This window comes from Phyllostomus discolor, chromosome 3 (assembly GCF_004126475.2).
Source record: "Phyllostomus discolor isolate MPI-MPIP mPhyDis1 chromosome 3, mPhyDis1.pri.v3, whole genome shotgun sequence".
Lineage (NCBI taxonomy): Eukaryota > Metazoa > Chordata > Mammalia > Chiroptera > Phyllostomidae > Phyllostomus > Phyllostomus discolor.
In genome coordinates, this window is record NC_040905.2 from 52254196 (window position 1) to 52273030 (window position 18835).

An 18835-nucleotide genomic window follows, 5' to 3' on the forward strand; every position below is an offset into this window, starting at 1 on the left:
GAGGTAAGGTTTCACTGCAAAGTGATTGCAGCTGGATCTGTCATTATAATGAAAGCCTTTGGTTCAAACACTGAACCAAAGAGGGTCCTTTCAAGTGTTAGACTTCCCCTGCTCCACTCTATTGAAGTGCATCTTTTTTTATTTTCACTTCCTCTTTAAATTTTATTTTCATTTCCTCTAAGGTAATGTGGCAGTTATCTTAACAAACGTTTTTCATCTTCTGACCTGTGACATAAATTCACCTTTCAACTGCTCTTTTTTCCATTGATCCAGTATTTTAAACCTGTATTCCTGATTCTAGTCTCCTTTGGCTCTTTTTTGCTTGCCTTATGTTATCACTTATTTGTTTATGTTAAACACCAAGTTACAAATACTTTAATATTAATGCATATTTTGGTATAAAAGGAATATTATTAATCTATCCCTTTGTTATAAAACATTATTGAAATTGTACACATAAAATCACTCTCATTATTTCATATATTGAAGATAAACAAATTTCTGTAAGGGTTTCTTATCTATTTACATAATTAATAGACTTTTTTTAGGACTATTAATTTGATATTTTCTCTTTCTTCTAGTCAAAGTGGAAAATAGCCCACCTGTTAAGGGGTCCCTCTCTGGAAAAGTCAACCTTCCTTGCCATTTTTCAACCATGCCTACCTTACCACCCAGTTACAACACCACCAGCGAATTTCTCCGAATCAAATGGTCTAAGATTGAATTGGACAAGAGTGGAAAAGATTTAAAGGAGACTACTGTTCTCGTGGCTCAAAATGGGATTATCAAGATTGGCCCGGGCTACAAAGGGAGAGTGTCGGTGCCTACACACCCTGAGGACGTGGGTGATGCCTCACTCACCATGGTCAAACTGCTTGCAAGTGACGCGGGCCTCTACCGCTGCGACGTCATGTATGGAATTGAAGACACCCGGGACACGGTGTCGTTGACTGTGAACGGTAAGGCCTAGAAGGTAGTATAATATGATACTCAGTTCAGAAGTGTTCGAAACACTACTCAAAAGTAACTGTTGCTCAACGTTTGAACAAGTGGAAAAAACATCGATCATCCCAACAGTCCATATCTTTCAGCAAAAAAAGAAACACTGTTATTTGTTTGAGGATCAAGGAAGGTCACTTTTTGCATAGCAACTTGAATGATTCAGTGTGGAAAATATAGTTTGTATACTGGAAATAATGAATGCCTGAAGACATGGTATATAGTTCAATATCATTACTCATTATTGAGACCTATTGATATTGCTTTCGAAGACTGTAAAGGCTATCTACATTTTGTTAAAATTTTTCCATATGTGTGTATGCACATATACAACATATGCATGTATATACACACTCCCCAAAGACTTTTCCTTATTTTCCTCACTCTTCTAGCATGATTGTTAAAGTCTTTGAGTTTGCTTTTATGAAATATAAATTCTTTCTTAATGTACATTGAACAAATAGCCACAATAAGTAACATGGTACATATCACAGTACCTTTAAAAGGCCAAAACTCAATAAACATTTGAATTGGATCAAAACTATAACTCACAGAATTTTTTTAAGGTTAATATACTAGTTGTTATCATTGCCTTACAATGAAACATTTGGTTTTAGCCATCTTCCAGTGCTGGCTTACATGTCATTTGAATTTAAGTTAGGAGACAAAGCAAAGAAAAATTGCTTTAATTGGGTACACACATAATGCCATAGCTCTTGGAAGCAGAATATTTTGGCAAGTTACTAAGCTAAATTCTAATACCTAGACATGATGGAACAGATTTTTCTTCCAACCCTCCATTTCCCTATAATATATTTACCTTTTAGAAATATATACAAAGGGCTTTATTAAAACTCTTTCTTGTGTAGCCAAAAGGAAATACTTTAAATTTCAGATGCAACAAATTAATTTTCTGGACATCCTTTTACATTCAGATTCTATTGTTCTCTTCCATAAATCTATTTTTATATTATCCAGGTATCCACTAAATATCCTGTGTTCTTTGCTCTTTTAAGCTTTTTATCATTAATTTTAGTTAGCATAGAATTGTTTTATGCTTTTAATATTTCTCTTGATAGATAGGTAGATAGAGAGATACACACTATATATAAATATATATAATAATATAAATATATTAAATATATATTTAAAATGCCCAAGAGTTTAACAACTTCTTAAAATTATCATTAAAGAATTAACAATGGATTTGCCCCTTGCCCCTCTGAAACAATGAAAATCCTCTGCTTAATCTCCTTAGCCACATGAAGTATTCAAATGATCCCAACAATTGCAGATACTTGTATAGTCTGTTATTCACTGCCTTGGGCATGAAGGCTCTTTTGTGCCCCTCACTGCCAATCTGCAGTGCACACAGAAGATTTTTAATGATCAAGAAGACTATTTGAAGCTTCAGTCAACATAAGACTAATTTACAACTGTTCAAATTCTTGCTTTGCCTTAGAGATTATTATAAGCCACCTCTCATACTTACCAAATACCATCATATATACGTCTTGGCAATTTCAGAGTAGTTCTGTAAAGGTACAAATTTTCCAAAATGCAGTAGATGATTTTGTTTTCAATATCAGAGATGGGAACACAAATGTTAATTGTCAATGCATCTTACTTGGTGCCTGTGTAGGTCTTTTTGTGTTGGCCCTGATCACATGTGCTCATCCACGACATGGCTAGTCTGTTCCCTCACAGTTACTTCCTTTATTGGCACAGACCTCAAACAATCTAAGTATAGACATGTGGGAGATTCTTATAGTTAGATGTCAGGCTCTGAAAGGCAGACTTTTGTCAACCCCAGTAAAGTACTAGGAACAAAAGGAGAGTAGAAGATATTTCAGAAACCAAAATTCATTCTGCATAACAAAAAAGAAAAGTAGTCAAATGATATGACTCAAAACTCATCCATGAGACCCAGATGTCCCAATTTTTATTTTCTGGTGACTTCTCGGGCACATTAGCTTGATTTGCTTTGCAGACTTACAGAAGTGAGTCACCATATTTATTCCAGTTGAAAATGGAGATGCTCTTGTTGAAGTGGGAGGGGAGGACCACAGTTCCACCCCAGCTTCTCTTTCCTCAGCCCTTTGACAATTCCTTGAGCCCTGGAGGACAGGAAGAGCTACTAGTTTATGCAACTCCTAAAACACAAGAAAGTGGAATTTGAGACAAGTACCAGGATTTCTGACTTGACTTCAGGACTTCTTTCGGATAAAAGTCCTACATTTTATCTGTCATATGGGAGACACTAAATTATGCTCGTCAGATGGTAAATATGATAAACATTTGAGTAGTACTTAGCCTATCCAACATTTTAAAATCCTTTACCTAATTTCAACATCACATTAGTCAAAGAACATAAGCAGTATTAGTCATACTTTAAAGAGGACGAAATTAAGGTCCAGTACATGATTAAGAATTTGTGTGTGTTTAAGGAGTTAATTAGGGATTAAACAAGCCTTCTCACTCATACCTAGTACAGTATCTTTTCCATCTTAGTGTATTGTCACTGGAAGTAAATATGTTTTATGTTTAGGAGAAGTGGCGTTCATGAATGTTCCATGTGCTTCTGAGTTGGCTCTGGGAAAAATCATGAAGTAGATGTTGGTTTTGTGGCCCCTAAACTCTTTTTATCCCTTGCAACTACTCCCTTTAGTTGTCCAGTGTTCCCATGAACACTACTGAATACTACTTGTATTAGGACAACTGTCCACATTTTGGGATTTAGTGGCTTAAATCTTAGATTACGTACATGTGAACAGAAAATGTATGGCTAGGGAACTTTGTAATGGAGCACAATGGGACACCCAAGTGAATGGCATTTCTGGGGCTCCTTATATCACCATCATTTTGCGTAATGCTACATAAAGTAAAAATAAAGAATTGTCAAGGCATTATTACCATGTTAGCAATAATTTGATACATTGCTCCAATGAGAAACTTGGCACATTGTGGTGGCAGATTGAACATACCCATAATTGTTTGCTGCTGTCTTTGCAGGGGTTGTGTTTCACTACAGGGCAGCCACCAGTAGGTACACTCTGAATTTTGAGAGTGCACAGAAGGCTTGTTTGGACGTTGGAGCAGTCATAGCAAGTCCAGAGCAGCTCAATGCTGCCTATGAAGATGGATTCGAGCAGTGCGATGCAGGCTGGCTGGCTGATCAGACCGTTAGGTGAGATGTCTGGGGGCCACAGGCTTTAATTTGTTGATTGGGAGTGAGAATCAGGTGCTAATTTTTAGTTCTTTTATTTCTCCAGATATCCCATCCGGACTCCCCGAGAAGGTTGCTATGGAGACATGATGGGGAAGGAAGGTGTCAGGACCTATGGATTCCGCTCTTCTCATGAAACTTATGATGTGTATTGTTACGTGGACCATTTGGATGGTGAGAGGTTTACATTTCTCTAGTATCATTTGAACTGAAAAAATTGAGGAAAGACCAGGAGCATTTTGGAATAAAACAAGTTTTCATGCCTGCTTGGATTCCAGCAGCAACACTAAGTTTAAATGACCATATGATTCTGTGGTGAAATAAGCTTAAAGTGGAAAGAGTAGGAGGGGGGTATAATGGTTATGCAGGTTAGATGTATCTTTAGTTAATAGCGGGTTTCGTTTCTATCATGCTTCTGTTGGACTGTTTCCAATACACTTTTAGGGTGTTAAGAATAGAAAGTTGTAAGGGTGGCACCTATTCTTATGAGAATTTCAGGTAAAATCCTGTGATGACAAACCAATGTGAATCCAAGTGTTGATAATACCCCAAATTACAACTAAATAACATAAACTAGTCCAAGAAGGGCTTTCATGTTTCACTTCTGTTTATTTTGCTACTACACTGATACTCAGAGCAATCATTTATTCATTTGGCCAATCAACACATTAAAAAAAACAACAAAAACAAAAAACATCTACTTTGTGGTAGATACTCTGCAAGGTGTTAGGAATGTGAAGCCAGGTAAGATATAAGCCTTGCTTTAGAGATGCTTAGAGTTTGATTGATTTGGATTATCATTTCTCACTCAGCATGAGTTGGAGAATCTTTTTTTTAAACTTTTTTTCATTGATGTTCTAATACAGTTGTCTCCATTTTTCCACCACCACTTTCCCCTGCCCTACTCATGCTCGTGGTAGGAGATAGACATTCTTAAAGACAAATTTAAGTTCAATAGTGGCAACATTATCTAAGGGGTGCTTGAGGTTTCATTATAAAACACATGGAATACAAGTTTCTGTGACTTTTGAAATGGCGTTTCATTTGTATCAATGGATATATTAGAAGCCTAAATATTTAAATAGAAATATTGAATTGAGTTGTACATTTAATTTTGTCTGGGTACATATAAAAAGAGTGATCTCAATTTTCTTATCTATAAAATTAAGAGACTGGACTCGATAATTGCCATGGTCTTGTCCAATATTATGATTCCATGATTTTGTGAATTGAATGAACAACCTCAGAGACTGAAAGCTAGGAGAGGAGCAGCTTATATTTCCCAATGTCTTGAGTAAATTTGCGTCAGTGGGCCTGCTTACCAGGAGGCTGCTGAGTGTGGGTCTGCAGCATCTTAACTTTCTCATTGTAACTATCATTTAATACTGGTATATGCATTTTCTAAACCAGAATTTCAGGTACTAACAGTTCCTTTTTTTGTACAGGAACAAAGGGAAAAACACATGTAAAGTCCAAGCTATGTTATATAGTTTTTCTTCTTCCTTTGCTTTAGGTTTCATTTAGTAGGAGAGGGTTGGTAAGAGAATCTGGTTCTAGGAAATAAATTTGATTATTGCTATTTCAGCAAGGTGTTAATTTATATTCAAATTCAATAACATGGAATTTGTTTAATCACGGTTGTTTTAACTTAGAATAATATCTATCAGAGCAATAGTTATAAACATTTCTGGAACATTTCTGGTAATACTGGAACTGAATCAAAGGTAGTTTTAAAGAAGTGTACATAAATTTTAATTACCTAAAAGAGCTTTACCAAATATAATTGAAATGATGGATTTCAGGTACAAATCCATGGTCTGATCCAAATATGAATAATCATCACAAACCAGCTTCCTTGTTGGAAAGACAGGCCTATGTACTCACAGTGCTCTCAGACGGAAAGCCTAAGGCCCCCTCTGTGTGTGTGTGTGTGCTTCATTCTTATCCTGATGGAGCTACTCAACCTTTCTCTAAGGCTGAAAACTCCATGACTTACTCTGAGACCAACCAGAGGACTTTCTGCCTCTGCAGAAGTCCTAGAAATCCCATGCCTTCTGTAAATACTGTTTGAGATAATACTTTTGACAGGATCACTGGGGATACCTTGCCACTCTAAACCCATTGAAAGCTGGGCCCCTCATAGTCTGCTCAGAGTATTGCAACTAGTGTGTGAGGAGAATGGGAAAGTAGATCTGAGAGTGTGCATGCCCAACACAAACAGAAGGACTTACTAGTCATACAGGAGTCTTTTCCACCTCCATAAACGTCATTTCTAAGGCAACTGTTGTTTGCGAACCAGGGTAGGCTCCAATGTAACCCAGCTGTATTTTGCACAGTTACCCAGGACAAATGTTTCACATATTTGGCGACTGAAAACTTGTGATGTGTAATGTACCATAAATTTATTTGGGTATTTATACAAAAGCAACAGAATTTAAACCTTTTCTTTTAGCACATACAAGTTAGAAGACAGAAATAAAAGAATCAGTATAAATCCTAATTCAAGCACTGGCTGAAATTTGTGTCAGCCAAGTAACAAGGTTATTTGTTTCATAGAAGGAATTCAACAATTCTGAAAGATATTCAATATATTTGCAGTGGCATTGTGCTAGAAATCTCTCCCTCCTTGCTTTCTGTTCCTTGGAATAATTAGCAAATCTCGGGACACTGTTCTTTTCTCTCTTAACTTGAAATTGGGCTGGTGGTTATGGGTGGAGCCAGGAGGTGACGGTGACTTTTGTGACTGATGATGTAAGAAGAGCACAAGGTCATTCTTGTAAGGTCTCTCTCCCTTCTTTACTGAGGTGTGTGTCCCCCTCTGAACTAAAGGCCATTGCCTAAACTGTGAATTGATAAAAGTTCTTGCGGAAAATTTACTATATACTATTACATCTGATATTTCATGCCACATTGATAAGAAATTATTTGCAGTGAGCCAAAAATTCCTCATAAGAGGTACTAATTGCCGTACTCATGGGTATAATAACTCCCACCTCTATTTTATTGTATTTTCAACAGCCAAGTGTGTGTGAGAGAAGTGGTGGGGCAGGAAACATTAAAGATAGTGACGTACTCGGAATGCATGTGGAATACACAATTATGAACAAGGTAAAATACTTCAGTTAGAAGCTATATTATCCCAGATGGTGTAATGAAAAATCCACTGAAGTATAAAATTAAACCTAGTCTAAGATAACATTAATTTTGTTTTAATTTAGTTATTTATCATCCAAGGTATTTAGTTGACAGGATATCAACCTTCTTTTTTTTTCTTATCTCTTGTTTTATACTACCATATTCATCCTGACATGTATTTCTTTATGAAAGAGAAAAAATGAATCTGGTTCTCATTCTAAGATGGTGATTCTAACACAGTTATGCATATAATGCAATATTTCATTCTATTTTAAAAAGTAACCTTATAAGTATAAAAGATCAATTATATTAGCTATACTCACCACCAAGTATTCCACTGGTAGCTTGTGTTCTTAGAAATGGTATAGACATTAAGGTGGTTTGTAAGCCACCACACAGTACCTGCATACTGTTACTAAGCAATTGATAGAGTTGAGACTCTAAAGTAGGAATCTAGTAATTATGCTTTATAAAATAATCCTTATTAAGAAGCTTTATCTGTGTTTCCTGGTAAAGTAGATTTGGGAAACATTGAGAAAGTTCCTTCTTAGAAAGTTTAAGCCTTGTTTCCCGGTAGGGTGGATTTGGAAAATCTTGAGAGGGTTTAGAGAAGAGTTGAGATGTTTACATAGCAGACCACTGAGTAAAGGATTAGGGTTATTTGGGAGTGGTGAAGACAGTGCTGAGAGGGGACGCTTGGGAGGCAGTTAAGTTTCTTATTATTAAGAACAGAAAGGACCTCAGCTGAGCCCCAGCTCTGTTACTTATTCATTTGAGATCCTGAGCCACCCTTTACCTCTCCAAGCTCCAGTTTTTTTTTTTTTTTTTTTTTTGTGAAATAGAAACAAGAATATGTACTTTTTAATCATGGTATGAAGATGAAGTGGTTTAATGTGTAAAGCTTTTATCACAGTACATGGCACAAAGTAAGTGCTCAATAAATAATAGCTACTATTATAGCTTATGGATATATGAAAGCTTCTTTATTTCCACTGAATTCCTGGAAAGAAGAAATGAGGTAAAATTCAACTTCATAAATTATGTTCAGTATAAAATTTTTTATAGCACTGGCTGGCATAGCTCAGTGGATTGAGCGTGGACTGGGAACCAAAGTGTCCCAGGTTCAATTCCCAGCCAGGGTACATTCCTGGGTTGCAGGCCATAACCCCCAGCAACCGCACATTGATGTTTCTCTCTCTCTCTCTCTCTCTCTCCCTCTTTCTCTCTCTCTCTCTCTCCCTTCCCTCCCTAAAAACAAAATAAAGTCTTTAAAAAAAAAGTAAAAAAAAATTTTATAATGAATATTGTTAAATGAGAAGGAATCCTGACAAGCTATAACATTTCTTCTCTGGAACTTTCTTAAAACTAAAATGAATCTAAAATATTATGACTGTAATCCTCTGTCAAAGACTGAGCCCTGCTTGCACTTTGAAGGATACAGAAGATAACTGGAACAGAGTCGCTTTATGAAGAAGGGTACCTTTACATCAAGGCATTCTGAATATGCTAAATTGTTTGAACATTACTGAATAGTTAAAAATAGCACTGTAGCAAAATAAGAACTCTTATATGATCCCTCCTAAATTGTTTGAAATTAGTTTATTCTCTAATAGAACATTATCTTCAGGAATTAATCTGGTGTCTGACCTCCCACAAAGGGCACATAAACATGTCCACTTTGTCAATGGAAAATTTAAGTACTTCTGAAAGCGCTTTGTGAGTTAATGTGCTTCTGTGCTGAAAACTGGCAGTTTAATAGGAAGTATTTGTGTATAGTTGTATCTATAGCAGAAAATGATTCCTAAATAAGGTAGATAAAAGTGTTGGAAAGAATGGAGCCCAATGTAAACATCCAGCTAAGAAAACACTCAAACGTTTAAGGGAACTTTAATTCTTTTTTTAACAAAATCAATGGATTATTATCTGGTTTACTTATGATAGCAGGTACTTGTAAGACAATAGTTCCCTTTATACAGGGGTTTAATTCTCCCTGCAGATAAATCAGAGGGTAGTAGATGAGGTTGGACTGCTTTCTTTCATGGCTGACCCTTTCATCCTCTTGCAAATGAGTCAACACTTCCAGTCTTGTCTCCAGATCTGACAAATGATTGATCCAGGAGATCCTTGCCCCTCTGACACTGACAACCTCAGGGACCTACATTTTATTCTTCTATGATTTGTATTTCTGTGTAGCCTTAGTTTTTGGCTTTTACTTCACCTGGAATAACTACCACCCCAGTATTCCAATTCCCTGGCTCTCACACAGTTTCCCTAAACTTTGACATGTCTGTGTCTGTACATTGATGGGCTCTTTCATTCATTTCTTTTTTTAAAGATTTTATTTATTTATTTTTAGAGAGAGAAGGGAGGAAGAAAGAGAGAGAGAGAAACATCAATGTGAGGTTGCTGGAGGCTGTGGCCTGCAACCCAGGCATGTGCCCTGACTGGGAATTGAACCTGCGATTCCTTGGTTCGCAGCCCACGCTCAATCCACTGAGCTATGCCAGCCAGGGCTCTTTCATTCATTTCATATCTCCCATCTGAGTCCTAAGTGATCTCTCTTACCTGTGCCATCTCTGAAACTTGAATGTATGACTATAAATCTGTCCTGCACACCTCCCTGTCTCTACTAGCCTGTGCATTCTGGGAGGGAAGAAACCATGTGTATCCCCACTATCCTCCTGGCACATAGTAGGTGCTCCATAAATGGAGTGGTATAAATGAGTGAATTAATAAATTAACTTCCAAGAAATAAGAGCCCACTCTATTCACCTTACTTTATACTTGTACCTTGGAAAACTTCACATCTCTCCAGGCTTCATCACTATTTTACTACTTGCTTCCCACTTTTCCATTGTTCCAATTTCCTCAGTAGTTTGTTTAATTTCATTTTAGGTCTCTTATATGTAAACTATAAGTCAAATGTCTTGTAGTGTAGATGATTGGAGTGCAAAAGTACACCAAAGAGCACAACAACAAAAAAAAAGAAAATGAAATTGTTAGTTTCTAGTTTTGCATGTCTAAACCTAACCTTTCTTCTGAATTCCATATTAATATTTCTGGTTTCTGAATAATTTTTATGACTCATCTCTGCTTTTGATTCTCACAAATAATCACCTAGTCAACATTGTGCAGTGAATTTTCTGTTGCTTTCCTCCTCAAGCACAAACTCTGCCTGATTTTTGAAGCCCCTCAAACGTGGCTCGGGAGTAACCTATTTGACTTCGTCTCCCTCTCTCCAGCAAGTACCCTCTACAGACCCTGTTCTTGCTCCTACCTGCTGTCTGCTTTGGTGTCCTCAGAGAACACACACCCCTCAGCTGTCCAATAGCCCGCTCTTCCCTTGTGCCTGAAAACGCTGCTTCCAAGGGCTCACCTTTGGCTCTCTCATCTCTCACTGAGATTTCCTGGCTCTGAACCCCTACTTTTCTTAGACCTAGTTCCACATAGTTGGTGTTTAATTATCCTCTGGTTGCTTCATATTCATCAGATACAAAGCGTTACCTATCAGTTTTATTTCTGCAAAACTTCTCTAAACTCTGGGTAGAGATAAGGCTCTACATCTTCTATCTCTGTCTCAACCACAGTGAAAGACCTATTCCAGAAAGAGACACATAATAATTACTCAAAAATATTTGGTGGTAATGGAAGTATTTCTCCAGACTTTGTGTTTTTTGGAGACCACCTCCACTACCCTTCCATTTCTATAATATTTCAAATGAAGCCTTGTCAAGCTTTGTATCAAGCTCTGTCCACCAAATTTACTAAGGATTTTTTTTTCCTTTATTGAATCACCAAGATACTAATTTTTCTGTGAATATCTCCTCTCACTTTTTTCTGTGGTGTCTCTGGAATAATTCCTTTCTGGAGATACTCTTTTCTGCTAACACCTCACGATAATTTCTCTTCCTTACCTACCCAGTCAATTGTCGTCTGTGGGATTGATTCCTTTGTATCTATTTATAAATTATAGGTTAATTTTTCTACTTCCCTTCATGTCATAATTCAGGATTGCTCTGTCACCTCTGCAACTTGCCTAATGCCTCCATGTCATTCTTGTATCGGTCTGACCTAGAGTCAAATGGAACCTTTCTTTTTGTTATTGTATCAGCTGCTTTAGAAATGCAAAGCCAAAAAATTAGGTAAAGGCCTGATTGTCCTTAAACAGGTCTTAGAGTGATGCTTAGCTCTGGCCTTTTGGGAGGCTTTAACTGGACTAAAATCAGATATCAAATTTGTGTGATTTCCTACCTGTAGATTCTCAAATTGGCTCCTAATTTTAACATAATTTACAGCATGTAATCTACAGAATACTTCACTCATGAGAGTTATTTAAGAATTAGTGATGCTGAGTTTATTCAGTTAAAAAGCCCCAAGTTCAGCAGATGATTCAAGTATTGATTCTGGATTACAGAACCTCTCTAAATTGATTGAGGCTGTTGCTATAAAATGCTGAAAACTTTTTAGCTATTCTCTGTAGAACTATAAATCATAGATCACAGCTATGGCTATGCTTCTTATATAGGCTTTGGAAATTAACATAATTTGTTAGGGGTTTGAAACTGAACTTGGAGTTGTTTCTGTTTAAGTGTTTGAATGGTCTAGCAAAAAGCCATTGATGAAGACAATCAGGCATGGCACCTCTGGTAAATGACATCCTCATTCAGAGTAGTGACTTCAATAGATTGACTATGACTTAGGTAGGATAAGGAAGGAAACTATTTATAATATGGTTGCTTATCGGGCATTAAAGAAAAACCCACACCCTCCTTTGTGAACATAAGGTAACTGAAGCACAGAGAGGTTAAATGATTGCATGTGTCCTGTCCTCCGTTCCATGGCAGTCTGCTCTCAGGGCCACCGAAGAGTCCCCAGCAGGGCAGCAGCTCTCACAGCTCCCCCGAATCTCTGATTTATCACATGAGGGTATCCTAATTCTTATCTGAATGATGATTGCATTACTGATTTCATTGCAATGATTGGAATTGCTGAATTGTGTGGTAACTCTATTTTTAACTTTTTGAAGAACTGCTAGTTTGTTGTCCAGTCTGGCTGCATCATTATAAATTTTTACCAGCAGTATTTTGGGGTTCTGCTTCTTTCACTTTCTTGCCAACAGTTGTTTTTATCTGACTTGTTTATCATAGCCACCCTAATGGGTATGCAATAATATCCAATGGTTGTTGAGATTTGTATTTTCATGTTTGCTCATATTTGAACAACTTTTTATGTGCTTTTTGGCTATTTACATATTTTCTTGGAGAAATGTCTATTCAGAATCTATGCCTATTTTTAATTGGGTTATTTGCCTTTTTGTTATTGAGTTGTAAGAGTTTATAGACTCTAGATTCAGGTGCCTCTTCTAATACTGAACATTATTTGCAAATATCATCTTCCATTCTGTGAGTAGGATTTTTACTTTCTCAGTAGTGTCCTTTGAAGCACAAAAGATTCTAATTTGTATGAAATCCAGTTTATCAAATTCTCCATTCATTGGCTATGCTTTTTTTGGTGTCATAACTAAGACAACATTGTCAAATCCCCAGTCATGAACACTTAATTCTGTATTTTCTTCTGATATGACATTTGTTTACTTATAGTTTGATCTGTTTTGAGTTAACTTTTGTATATGGTGTGAAGAGTTCAAATTCATTCTTTTGTGTGTGGATGTCCATTTATCACAGCACCACTTGTTGAACAGACTATCCTTTCCACATTTAACGGTCTTGGCATCCTGTTGAAAATCAATTGATCATAGATATATAGGTTTAATTCTGGTATCTCCATTATATTCCATTAATGTTTATGTCTCTACTTATGCCAGTACTATTATCTTGATTAATATTGCTTTGTAGTACATTTTCAAATTGGAAAATGTGAGCCTACCAACTGTGTTCTTCTTTTTCAAAATTGTTTTAGCTACTCCAGGTCCATTGAGTTCCCATATTAATTTTAGGATCAGCTTGTCAATTTCTACAAAGATGCCAGTTGGGATTCTAGTATGGACCCCACTGAATTTCTAGATCAATTTGAGATGTATTGCCATCTCAACAATATTAACTCTTTGGATCCATGAACGTGAAATGTTTTTCTGTTTTTTTAAAAATCACCTTTGATTTCTTTCAATGATGATTTTTAGCCTTTCGAGTATAAATTTCACAGCACTTTTATTACATTTAGTCTTAAATATTTTTTCGTTTTGATAGAAATGTAAATGGGGTTTCCTCTTTTTCTACTTGTTATAAGTGTAGAGATGCAACTGATTTTTATATATTGACATTATATCTTGTATCCTGCAACCTTGCTGAACTTATTACCTCTGATAGATTTTTAATGGAATCCTTGGGATTTTCTATAATAGTTTTTTTTTTAATTTTATAATAGTATCTCAAAAAACTAGGGATGTCTTGACATAAACTCCTTGAAGCATGTGATAGTCATTGCGTTAAGGTTTTGATGTCAAGGTCTCCTTGACTACTGAATTCAAAGAAGTCCTTTGGGAACATGGTGGCCATTTACCTCTCAACTGTGAGACCTAAAAAGCCATGTGCACACAGATGCAAAAAGTAGGCCGATTCTCCCGTGCTGACCTGCAGCCATACTGTACCTGTCAGACCAAATGACATGTTCAATCACTTAATATTTTGAAGACACAGGCACCCAGATTTTTTAGAACTTCGTTCTCACTCTAACTAAAACTTTACTGCTCTATCAATGAGAAAGAATAAGAGCGACATCCTGAAAACCGTAAAAAGGTGTTTAAATTTTAGTGGGGCTTCCTTGTCTTTCAGCCCTTCAAATTGATGCCTATGAGTGCTTGTGTAATAACACATGGACAAATGAGTGGCTTCCTTTTCCTGTGAATGTTGTTTGATTTAGAGAATGTTAGCTGACTATCAAAGCTGACTAAGGAAATTCTCTAATAATTAATTAGAGGTCATAAACTTCAGAACCCAGAATCTATGCTTTAAGCCACAGTATGCTTCTACTTCAGCCTAAGACAAGGGAGAAGTTGGAAAAGCACTGATCTGGCTTCCTAGTCTCACCCCTCTCAAATTAGAAACATCACCAACCTCACACTGGAAATGAAATGAAGTTACTTTGGCAGAGCGGGGGGCTTTCTTGTCACTGTTAACGGGAAGTTGGTGGTCTCTGTGAAGGTTAAAGAGACAAATCTTAGGGGGAATCAACAATCTTTTTGTATCATCTACAAATATTAGCCCTCAGAAGATTATATCGCAGTGTATGTTAGCTGTTAACCACACATGTATGACTGATGGGTTTCATGATCCAGAGGATAATGAGCATTAGTCTTCATTGCTTTGATCTTGTGTGTGTAGACTCAGGCAAAAAATGAGACAGAGAGAGAAAGAGGAAGAAAGAAAAAAGAAACCTCCTTTGAAAAAACTTAAAAGTCAAAACTTCAAAGCTAATGATAATTATGTTGAATTGTTTTTATCACTGTAGTACTCGCCATATACTATAAGTTGTTTTATTATTGTATGGGTGTTTATAAGCTCATTTTATGTGCCTATTTTCAGCTCATACCATATCTACTTTTGTATGCATTTATAACTTATACACCCTTTTGATCCAAATAGCAGGAAAATGTACAAATCTTGAACTTTCTTATAATGAAAAAATAAATCAGGAAGTTTTGTTCTCAGATGGACCAAGGGAACCATGGTTAGTTTATGAGAACTAATTTTCAGGCCAGATAGTTCCGGATTGAAGGGTTATGAGCACAGATAAACAAAAAAAGCATAAACATTTATCACCACCCAGCAAACACATCCAGCTGCAGAACTGTGGCGAGGTCTCAGCTTTGACTCTCACAGAGAGAGCCTGTCAGCTGCAGGCTGGGAAGGAACTGAGTATTACCTGTGACCTGCTGATGCCCGTTTCCCCTTTCACCTGAGTGATCACAGCAGCAGAGAACGATTCTATCCCACCTTTGCTCTACACCCTGGCCCGTTAACAATTTTTCTGAATTACTCCTGGGTATCAAGTCTAGATTTTGAACAGCATGGCTCATTTTTTATGTTTTGATTTGTTGTCATTACTTGCCTTTTCAGTATGTGTCATTGTTGAGTTAGCTAGGAAACAGCTTTCCTATTTAGAAATCAGAAATACAGAAAATGAACATGCATGGTCCAGTTTCTAGGGAGTCTTAGAGCAGTTGGTTGTCAAATTAAAGTTTTTTCTTTGTTAATAATTGTGATGAAGTTAATTCCCATGATTAAGATGAATTCAGCTTGTGGAATGTCAACAGGTGTTAAAGTCTCAACAGCAGTGTCTTCTAGTTTCTTCCAGAACATCCCTAGGAAGTTGAAATAACAGGAATATTCAGAGCCACAGTATTTAATTTTTAATTTAGGAAAAGTATGTGTAAAGAAGACTGCATATATGTTTTTCATAAAATATGCAAATTAGCCTATGTGTAAAAGTCTCTGTTCCACATTATATCTCACGTGTATGCTAACGTGAATGCCTGTGTATATGCCTCATTGAATTCTCACTTATAACAAATTAGCTTGACATTTTATCTTAAGTAATGTATTGCTTTGTGTATATAAAAGATACTTGGCATATTTCTTTCCTGACATTTTTTTTTGCTTTCTTTACCTGGAGAATAATGAAGTATTCTCTCATAGGTAGATAACATTTGGAAACATGTTCCAAATCTGTACTCTAGCTACAAATTTGATAAGTGTCTTATAGATGTAGCTGCTTTGATGAGGTCACTTCTGGAACTTAATAGTGGGCTCATTGTCAAGTTATAAATGTGATACTTGCCTTCCAGGAAGGCAATTATCCAGTAAATCCCAAATACATGAAATTGTTAGTTACAAGTATTCAGATGTAGACATAGAACATAGCCATGTCCTAGCCTAATAAAATAGGGTTTTCTCTCACCGAAGGCTTTGCTTTCCCCTTCTCACTCTATAGGTGGTATTGTAATAAAAACTCAGAAGGAACTTTTATTGCCTACATCAGAGGCAAAAAGGTGACTTTAAGATACCCTCAGGGTAGGAACTTACACAACCTGCCCAATTAAGTCATGTTGAAGAGAAGCCAAGCGAATGCACTGAGTTACTTTGCTTGGTTCCCCATGTTTGCTTTCTCTTTCTGTTGTTCTTTGGTTCCTGATATAGTTTTGCCTCTGGATTTTATATTTTACATCTTTTGATGCATCCTCTTGTGGTTATTCATTTTTGGATCAAGACCGGAGTTATTTTATTATTGGACCAGACTCAATATGTAACTGTCTAATTTCATTCCACCATACTATAATTTAAAACATATAGTTTGACCTGTAAATAATTCCTAACTATAAATTTAAAAGCTGAAAGAAAACCTATAAAAAATTTGAAGATCTTAATCTCTTGACTGCTGCCTCAGTGTAACAGTGGTCAGTATGTAGGGATATGGCATGGAGAGACTTGCCTACGATTTGTTACAAAGGAGAAAACCCAATGCTTTTATTGGCTGTATCTTGTTTTACTTTTTACAAAAAGATCTTTTTAAGAAATAATCTGCGTTTGGCTTAAAAACTGTCTTAGACACTTCATCAGGGCTCCCTACTCCATCCCAGCACCCTTTGCTCACTTGAAGTCTTTGAAGCAACTGTGGGAGACAGCAAACTTAATATGCTATTTGCTTTGTACTCTCTTTAGTTTTTTTGGCCCCTGCTTTGATTCTGTGTGGTTACCTAATCCACTTACTCCACTTCTACCTTGAGCAGGTTGACAGATAGGCAACCAGAAACTCAATACTAAGTTATAGTTGTCGTGGGTCAACTGAAGTTCCTTTTCATTGAAACACATATGTCTCTAGAGTAATGTTTTTGAAACTATTCCAAGAAAGGGATCTATGGACTATTGAGTAGTATTATGTGAAAAAAGGAGAGTTCTCTGGTCAAATGGTATGGGACTTCCAATAAATACTAGGACTTTAAATGCTCAGAGGAGTCTTGCAGAAAGGAAGCCTGTCAAATGGCTGTGTCTATTTTCTCACCGCGGTTGTGCACGGAGCCTCTTCTCCTCAGAATGCCTAGTCGCATCTCCAGGCTCATCGGTTTTTTGTGGGAGACATTTTTTGGAAATTATGTTCTTAGAATTTGAACTATAAATTAGTAATATTCCTGATCCACATCTTCAATAATACGGTTTTTTTTACAGATTGATTTGAGAGAGAGAGAAACATCAATTCATTGTTCCACTTGTTTATGCATTCATTGGCTGTTTCTTTTCTGTACCCTAACAGGGGATCAAACCCATAATCAAACCCACAATCTATAGAGTGTCCTATATAGGGAGGACACTCTAACCAACTTTACCGGCCAGGCTTCAACAATACATTTTTAATAGGTTAATTGTAATTTAAACAGCAAGTCATCTGTATTTGTAGTATGTTAGATAAAAATCATACAATGTCAAAGGATTATCTAATTAAAACCAGGCATCAAATGAATTAAAAAATAAATTTGACAGGAAGTTATAGAAGCCTTTTTGTGTACGTGTGGTTTGAGTTTTAGTATGAAACTGAGGCCAGGATATTCTTGCACATTTTAGAAAAACATATGATGATCTGGCCTCAAACAATAGTTTGAGGTTAATACATGAGAAGGGCAAAGTTTGGACATTTAATATATCAGTTTGGATATAGATTCAGTGTTAATCACAGGAGTACCGAGATACAGTAAGATAATTCTATAATGTGGATGCTTCACCATATAATTAGTTTTCTGTGATATGCAAGGTGATGTTCATGTTAAACAATTATAATTTAGGAGTCTCAGGTATTTTGGGGGATTGAGTTAAAGGAAATGTTTTTCTCATTTTTTTCATCATTTTAAGTAAAACAATTATGACATGTACATATCTTTCTTTATAGATGAAGCCTTTTCATTCTCACCTTAAAATAAGTTCAATGTCAGTTAAATACTCCTTTTGGGGGGGGTTCTGAGTTACAAAAGACACAATAGTAATGCATCTTCCAGTATTTTTTTAAAAAATTATTTGCCATGTTTTAAAAATTTCTACATATAAATGAAAAGAAAAACAGGCAGCCTTAGGGGAAAGAAATTTTATCAAATAAGTAAAATCATTATTTCATGGGTACTGAGTAGATAGATGAAAACTGTATCTTCCAAAAATGAACTAAATAATTGATGTTTTGACATAAACTCAGATTTAACAAGAGTTTCTATATTAAAAAGTTCTGTAAGTAGATCTTTATGATTTAATAATAATAAGAGAATTCCCTTTTTAACCTGCCAGCCCCTTCTGAAACCTTTCTTTTCCTTTAATACCACAAACGTGTGTGTTGTTTCAGACAGGGAAACCGTTACCCATGAAAGCATGCTGCCATTTTTCTTCATTAGCCCTTTGGTCTGGCTGTATTTGGAGAAGTTGATTTTCCCCAACCAATCGACTAACCTAGGTGTTTGGAGAAGCAGTTTTAGTCAGTTAA

The 18835-nt window shown here is 36.3% G+C and overlaps 1 protein-coding gene across 3 annotated transcripts in view; it reads left to right on the forward strand.

The window, feature by feature from the left end:
- Positions 1–18835, forward strand: part of VCAN (versican) — a 104791-nt gene that overhangs the window by 15411 nt on the left and 70545 nt on the right. For all 3 annotated transcript variants that reach the window (XM_028530751.2, XM_036020495.1, XM_036020496.1), the window contains exons 3-5: positions 582–959; positions 4012–4186; positions 4272–4399. In XM_028530751.2, the coding sequence (XP_028386552.1) occupies positions 582–959; positions 4012–4186; positions 4272–4399 (681 nt within the window). The remainder of the gene's footprint in view (positions 1–581; positions 960–4011; positions 4187–4271; positions 4400–18835) is intronic.